Source organism: Esox lucius, chromosome 20, assembly GCF_011004845.1.
Source record: "Esox lucius isolate fEsoLuc1 chromosome 20, fEsoLuc1.pri, whole genome shotgun sequence".
Lineage (NCBI taxonomy): Eukaryota > Metazoa > Chordata > Actinopteri > Esociformes > Esocidae > Esox > Esox lucius.
Window position 1 is genome coordinate 43,817,529 of NC_047588.1, and position 7,893 is coordinate 43,825,421.

General features: G+C 43.9%; 1 protein-coding gene across 1 annotated transcript; it reads right to left on the minus strand.

The window, feature by feature from the left end:
- Nucleotides 1–3,251: 3,251 nt before the first annotated feature.
- On the minus strand, nt 3,252–7,806 carry tmem41aa (transmembrane protein 41aa). The gene is made up of 5 exons (XM_010868243.4): nt 7,546–7,806; nt 7,167–7,317; nt 6,675–6,836; nt 6,093–6,231; nt 3,252–4,940 (listed from the first exon to the last, which is right to left on the minus strand). Exons 1-5 carry the CDS (start codon nt 7,716–7,718, stop codon nt 4,726–4,728), a joined length of 840 nt encoding a protein of 279 aa, XP_010866545.2. The 5' UTR covers nt 7,719–7,806; the 3' UTR covers nt 3,252–4,725.
- Nucleotides 7,807–7,893: the final 87 nt, after the last annotated feature.

Genomic DNA, 7,893 nt, shown 5'->3' on the forward strand with positions numbered 1-7,893 from the left:
GGAGGCAACTGTATATCTGTAAAACATGTACAATCGGGTCTGAATGCATAGACTCTTCTTCTGTCTCTCTCTATAACCCAACACTTAACCTGTCTGCATCTGGCTGCGCTGTGAGACACACTGGTCTGTGATTGGTTGCAGCTCAAATGGCACACTAAGAAGTGCACTAGTATTCAGCGGAGCCATGTGGCCCCTGCCTGTAGGGCCTTATGTATGGAATAGAATGCCATTTGAGGCCCCACCAGCGGCTTATTTCAAACTGAACCAGACATCTTCTCATCCACTCGCTATTCCTTTCCACTGCTGTTGTTGCTGTATTCTGAAGTAAGTTACCTCTCCGAATGAATCTAAAGCTGACTTACTAGTTACTAAAACTGAACCAATGTAGGGCAAGTTGAAACTGAATTAAATAAAATGGAATATAGTGAAAGTTTAGCATCTCTATTTTGGAGTATTTTTTCACAGTTTAATAATTGTTTTTGTTGTTTTCGGGTGAGGTGGCATAGCTGAAGTATCAGTCTCTTCAGTCCCCCTATCTCCTCATTGTCCTCCATGTACCCCACCTCCTCACTGTCCTCCATGTATCCCATCTCCTCCATGAACCCACCTCCTCATTGTCCTCCATGTACCCCACCTCCTCATTGTCCTCCATGTACCCCACCTCCTCATTGTCCTCCATGTACCCCACCTCCTCATTGTCTTCCATATACCCCTCCTTCTCATTGTCCTCCATGTACCCCATCTCCATGCACCCCATCACCTCATTGTCCTCCATGTACCCATCTCCTCATTGTCCTCCATGTACCCACCTCCTCATTGTCCTCCATATACCCCTCCTCCTCATTGTCCTCCATGTACCCCATCTCCATGCACCCCATCACCTCATTGTCCTCCATGTACCCCACCTCCTCATTGTCCTCCATGTACCCCACCTCCTCATTGTCCTCCATGTACCCCACCTCCTCATTGTCCTCCATGTATCCCATCTCCTCATTGTCCTCCTTGTACCCCATCTCCTCGTTGTCCTCCATGTACCCCTCCTCCTATTTGTCCTCCATATACCCCTCCTCCTCGTTGTCCTCCATGTACCCCATCTCCTCGTTGTCTTCCATGTACCCCATCTCCTCGTTGTCTTCCATGTACCCCACCTCCTCATTGTCCTCCATGTACCCCATCTCCTCGTTGTCTTCCATGTACCCCATCTCCTCATTGTCCTCCATGTACCCCATCTCCTCGTTGTCTTCCATGTACCCCATCTCCTCGTTGTCCACCATGTACCCCATCTCCTCATTGTCTTCCATGTACCCCATCTCCTCGTTGTCTTCCATGTACCCCATCTCCTCGTTGTCCTCCATGTACACCATCTCCTCGTTGTCTTCCATGTACCCCATCTCCTCGTTGTCTTCCATGTACCCCATCTCCTCGTTGTCCTCCATGTACCCCACCTCCTCGTTGTCCTCCATGTACCCCATCTCCTCATTGTCTTCCATGTACCCCACCTCCTCGTTGTCTTCCATGTACCCCACCTCCTCATTGTCCTCTTTCTCCTTATCTTCCCCTTAGTCAGACAAAACTTTATCTGAAAGGACTGACTTGATATATTGCACATACAGTGGGGAGAACAAGTATTTGATATACTGCAAATGTTGCAGGTTTTCCTACTTACAAAGCATGTAGAGGTTTGTAGAGGTCATTTTTATTATAGGTACATTTCAACTGTGAGATACATAATCTAAAACAAAAATCCAGAAAATCACATTGTATGATTTTTTTATAATTGAGTTACATTTTATTGCATGACATAAGTATTTGATCACCTACCAACCAGTAAGAATTCCGGCTCTCACTGACCTGTTAGTTTTTCTTCAAGAAGACACCTGTCCACACACTCAATCAAACAGACTCCAACCTCTCCGCAATGGCCAAGACCAGAGAGCTGTGTAAGGACATCAGGGATAAAATTGTAGACCTGCACAAGGCTGGGATGGGCTACAGGACAATAGGCAAGCAGCTTGGTGAGAAGACAACAATTGTTGGCGCAATTATTAGAAAATGGAAGAAGCTCAAGATGACGGTCCATCTCCCTCGGTCTGGGGCTGCATGGAAGATCTCACCTCGTGGGGCATCAATGATCATGAGGAAGGTGAGGGATCAGCCCAGAACTACATGGCAGGACCTGGTCAATGACCCGATGAGAGCTGGGACCACAGTCTCAAAGAAAACCATTAGTAACACACAACGCTGTCATGGATTAAAATCCTGCAGCGCACGCAAGGCCCCCCTGCTCAAGCCAGCGCATGTCCAGGCCCGTCTGAAGTTTGCCAATGACCATCTGGATGATCCAGAGGAAGAATGGGAGAAGGTCATGTGGTCTGATGAGACAAAAAGAGAGCTTTTTGGTCTAAACTCCACTTGCCGTGTTTGGAGGAAGAAGAAGGATGAGTACAACCCCAAGAACACCATCCCAACTGTGAAGCATGTAGGTGGAAACATCATTCTTTGGGGATGCTTTGCTGCAAAGGGGACAGGACGACTGCACCGTATTGAGGGGAGGATAGATGGGGCCATGTATCGTGAGATCTTCGCCTACAACCTCCTTCCCTCAGTAAGAGCATTGAAGATGTGTCGTGGCTGGGTCTTCCAGCATGACAACGACCCGAAACACACAGACAGGGCAACTAAGGAGTGGCTCCGTAAGAAGCATCTCAAGGACCTGGAGTGGCCTAGCCAGTCTCCAGACCTGAACCCAATTGAAAATCTTTGGAGGGAGCTGAAAGTCCGTATTGCCCAACGACAGCCCTGAAACCTGAAGGATCTGGAGAAAGTCTGTATGGAGGAGTGGGCCAAAATCCCTGCTGCAGTGTGTGCAAACCTAGTCAAGAACTACAGGAAATGTATGATCTCTGTAATTGCAAACAAAGGTTTCTGTACCAAATATTAAGTTCTGCTTTTCTGATGTATCAAATACTTATGTCATGCAATAAAAGGCAAATTCATTACTTAAAAATCCTACATTGTGATTTTCTGGATTTTTGTTTTAGATTCCGTCACTCTCAGTTGAAGAGTACTTATGATAAATGCTTCTACATGCTTTGTAAGTAGGAAAACCTGCAAAATCAGCAGTGTATCAAATACCTCCTTATAGTTAGTTATTACAGTTAAATGATTTACAGCACAACATTAAAGTTAGTCTTTAAAACCATTCTTTAGGGTAAGACATTAAGGTTAATGTCTTTAAACCCATTCTTTAGAGTAAGACATTACGGTTAAAGTTTTTAAACAAACTATTTACTGTAAGACATTAAGGTTAAAGTCATTAGACTCATTCTTTACAGTAAGACTAAGGTTACACTCTTCAGATGCACTCTTTACAGTAAGAAATTAAGGATACACTTTTCAGATCCATTCTTTACAGCACTGTAAGGTAAATAAATGAATCCAGATGTTGCAGACCTTAACATGGAATAATAATGACAGAACACAGACTCAGGATTTTTCTTTTACTTAGAAATAAAAATAATCAATACATACATTCAGAAAACCACATTTAAATACAGTCTATTTTAAAACAGATTAAATATATACAAAAATACACATTCCATAATTTAATACAATGTCGTAAATTCATGACAAACACATTTACAAAAACATTAAACCAAGAGGATACAATTTCATTGTGGCTTTTGATGGGTAGCAGTTAAAACATTGTTTTGATAAGATGCATGATGTTTAAAATAACACACAACCAACCAAATTCCCCATGTAATAATAAACTGATTATTATTAATTTAACAAAACTCTTGGTTAACCCTTCTCTTCATTGTCTTTGCAGGACATTCTTTATCAACGTGTGAGGTAGCAAGCAGTTTAAAATAGATACACTTGAACGTTCTAAAGCCCTGTGTGTCAGCACCAAACACCAATGAATAAAAAACAATCAGCAATAGTATCTAGTATTACTATGCTTGTAATTTATGTCTAACTCCCTTCACCCAGAAAAACATGAAGGAACAAAATGCCTACCCGATCTCCTTTGTAAAAATGTTCCCTCTGGCCCCCCGCCCTGAGCCCAATGACAGCAGACAGGAATACAGATGAGGAGAATCTGACACAGGATGCTCACGGAGTCTCCATTAAACAATGGAGAGTAATTGTCAAATGGAGACTTGTACAGCGTTCGTGTCATATAGACCACAAGTAATATGGTGTCATATAGTGTGATATATACTGTATATGATACAATATGATTGTCTGTATTACTCCTGGTGTGTGTATCTATCTATCTATCTATCTATCTATCTATATAGATAAATAGATAGAGAGATATATTACATAGAAAAAGCGCAATACAGAGAGTTTGGCCAAAGCTGTTTATGACAGATGTTGTTCGAGATTGCCACTGTTTCTTCCATAACTCTTGCTAACTGATAATCATTTATTTGGCATTGTACTTTCTATTTTTATTGTTTTTGAAACCAATGAAGATCTCAATTTAAAGATGACAATTTGCTGACATCACAAGCACTTAATCCTGTAATCAACCAGGTCTGTGTACTTGCTTTACTGTGTTGCTTGTTTGCAAGCGTCATTTCATGGGAAAGTGTCAGAGACGTTCAAGTATTCTAGAGATTAGATGTGCCATCATGGCAGCCATGGTAAAACGTGGCCAAACTCTCTGAAGACATAACTAGTACTGCTAGAGACCACTCAGAATCCTTGGGTTGCTCACTGGGTCTTCCTGGCGACTCCACTGGGCACTGGGCCATCCAGTTTGAGATGTGTTTGGCTGTAGCGTCTGATGAGGAACCCAGGAAGCAGGGCCGCACATGCCATAGCTAACAGCTGTAGAACCCTGGTCCAGGAGAACAACTCATCCAGAGAGGACAGCTCAGACAGCATGGAGCCCGTCTGGACACAGATAAAGTTATATGGCATCAGACCTAGAGGACAGGAGACACAGACACATCAGACTTAGAGGACAAGAGACACCGACACATCAGACCCAGAGGACAAGAGACACAGACACATCAGACCTAGATGACAGGAGACACAGACACATCAGACCTAGAGGACAAGAGACACAGACACATCAGACCTAGAGGACAGGAGACACAGACACATGAGACCTAGAGGACAGGAGACACAGACACATCAGACCCAGAGGACAGGAGACACAGACACATCAGACCTAGAGGACAGGAGACACAGACACATCAGACCTAGAGGACAGGAGACACAGACACATCAGACCCAGAGGACAAGAGACACAGACACATCAGACCTAGAGGACAAGAGACACAGACACATCAGACCTAGAGGACAGGAGACACAGACACATCAGACCTAGAGGACAAGAGACACAGACACATCAGACCTAGAGGACAAGAGACACAGACACATGAGACCTAGAGGACAGGAGACACAGACACATGAGACCTAGAGGACAGGAGACACAGACACATCGGGCCCAGAGGACAGGAGACACAGACACATCGGGCCTAGAGGACAGGAGACACAGACACATCAGACCCAGAGGACAAGAGACACAGACACATCAGACCCAGAGGACAAGAGACACAGACACATTGGGCCCAGAGGACAGGAGACACAGACACATCAGACCTAGAGGACAAGAGACACAGACACATCAGACCTAAAAGACATATTTACAAACCCTTACAATCGTTTAAGAAGAAATAAACATAATCAACAATCGAACATTTAATATAAGACATTTTGTTTTGGATTTGTTTGAAATCTCAGAAATAACGCAGTGCCTTATGGGATTCCACTTTGCTAGAGGAAGCTGCATCATTGAAGCTTCACTCAAAGGGCCACTGGAGTGTCTAATTAGCCCCTATACCTTTGCTCATTTTTACTTCCCCAGCAAATAGTGGAGGCCATTGTGAAATGACAAATGCAGGGCCAAGTGTGGAGGACAGAAGGGGTTATTGGGATTTACAGAGAGAGTTGGTCTCTGAACACACACATGATTTATTAAGTAAAACATGTAGACATTGGAACTATCTTCTGGACCGTATCCACTCCCATCAAAGGTTCCAAATCTCTGGATGAGTGTTAGTGTTCCTCACCAATGAAGACCGAGAAGATGAAGGACGTGACAGGTATGTTGACGATGGGGGCAGACATGTTGAGGAACCAGTTAGGAGTCATGGGGAAAAACCGGAGGAAGAGGAGGAAGAAAAACAGACAACTCTGGTTCTCCTCCACCTGAAATCAGACGGGGAGGAGAGAGACGCTGTCAGTGGTTCTGTCTAGATGGTCTGTTACTGTCCACAAATGTGTTGTGTTGGTGTATTGAGGCCATCCTGTCTGACATCCACTACAACCCTGGGATTGGATGGGTGGGGTCATTATTGGAACAGCAATTACACAGTTATACCACTGGGTAGTGACTATACCACTGGGTAGTGACTATACCACTGGGTAGTGACTATACCACTGGGTAGTGACTATACCACTGGGTAGTGACTATACCACTGGGTAGTGACACTATCTGCTTCAGAAGCCCACAAAAGACATATATAAGTGTTGTGGGTAGCTGGTAAGAAATGTCAAGGTTATGCATGTAGATCTCCTGTCATCTAGAGATCCAACCATCTAGAGATCCTGTCATGCAGAGATCCTGTCCTATATAGTATTATAGTACCCACCTTTCTCTGCAGCATGGACACCTTTCCAGGGAGGAGGTTTGTGATGTAGTGTTTGCCAAAGGCCTGGGATAGGAGAAAACACATGGTGGAACCCACAGTAGTCAGACCACAAGCCAGAACCAAACCCTGCCACGGGCCGAACAGAGCCCCAGCTAGAATATTCTGGAAAGGAAGAAAAGATATAAACAAACAAACATAGCTGATCATATGATTACAAAGCACATCTGGTCAGCTGTTTTGAGAAAGAGGTTTTGTCTAAAGAAGGTTGTGTTCTCTGGAAAAGGAGGCGCTCTCTCTACCACATTAAAAGAAGGTTGTGCTCTCTGGAAAAGGAGGCGCTCTCTCTACCACATTCAAAGAAGGTTGTGCTCACTGGAAAAGGAGGCGCTCTCTATCACATTTAAACTCTGAGATATTTGGATCCTACTTGGAAAAGATAATTTGACTTATTGACTATTTGTGGATCTAAAAACATTCAGAATGTGTGTTTACCAGGAAGGAGGACCCAGGGATGGCAAAGGCCTGCTTGTAGAGGTAGGCACTGCAGAAGAGCAGCAGGATGTATCCAGTGTGCTCAGTCTTGTAAAAATGCAGCAGTTCTGACAGATTTCTCAGATCCTCCAGGTCTGAGGGGAACTTTAGTCTGCCGTGGGAATACAGAACCCAGCACTCAGAGACTGTTACATAATGAACTCCGGGGATGGAGGTTTGACAATTACAATAATGCCGACTCAAATGACAACAGATGAATGAAGATGAATTAACTGAAATAACGTAATAATAATGATAAGGTGCTTGAAAAGTTAGTACGGACAAAGTATGAAATTATTTACCCATCACGAGCCAGGGCCACGTACTAAACATATCCTACCTCTGCTCTTCGCCTGTAAAATCACTTTCCTTGTTTTGGTCGGTGTCTGACGTTTCTCCATTCTCCTTTCCTTTCTGCGGATATCGAGGTCCGGTCGGAAGGTATGAAGACAGAATGTAGAGATATAATGTAGCAGCACATATGACCACTGTTAAACCCACAATTGCGCGCATAATCGAAGAAAACTTAATCGTAGCTCCCTGTACAAAAGTCTAGGAAATAAGCATTTCTCTCCCGGAACTAAGTATCGGGTCATATCGACAGGGGACAACAAAAAGCGTTGAACCAAACAGGAAAAGGCGGAGCATGGACTGACAGGTGTGACGTTGCGTCCGTTTTTATGAACAT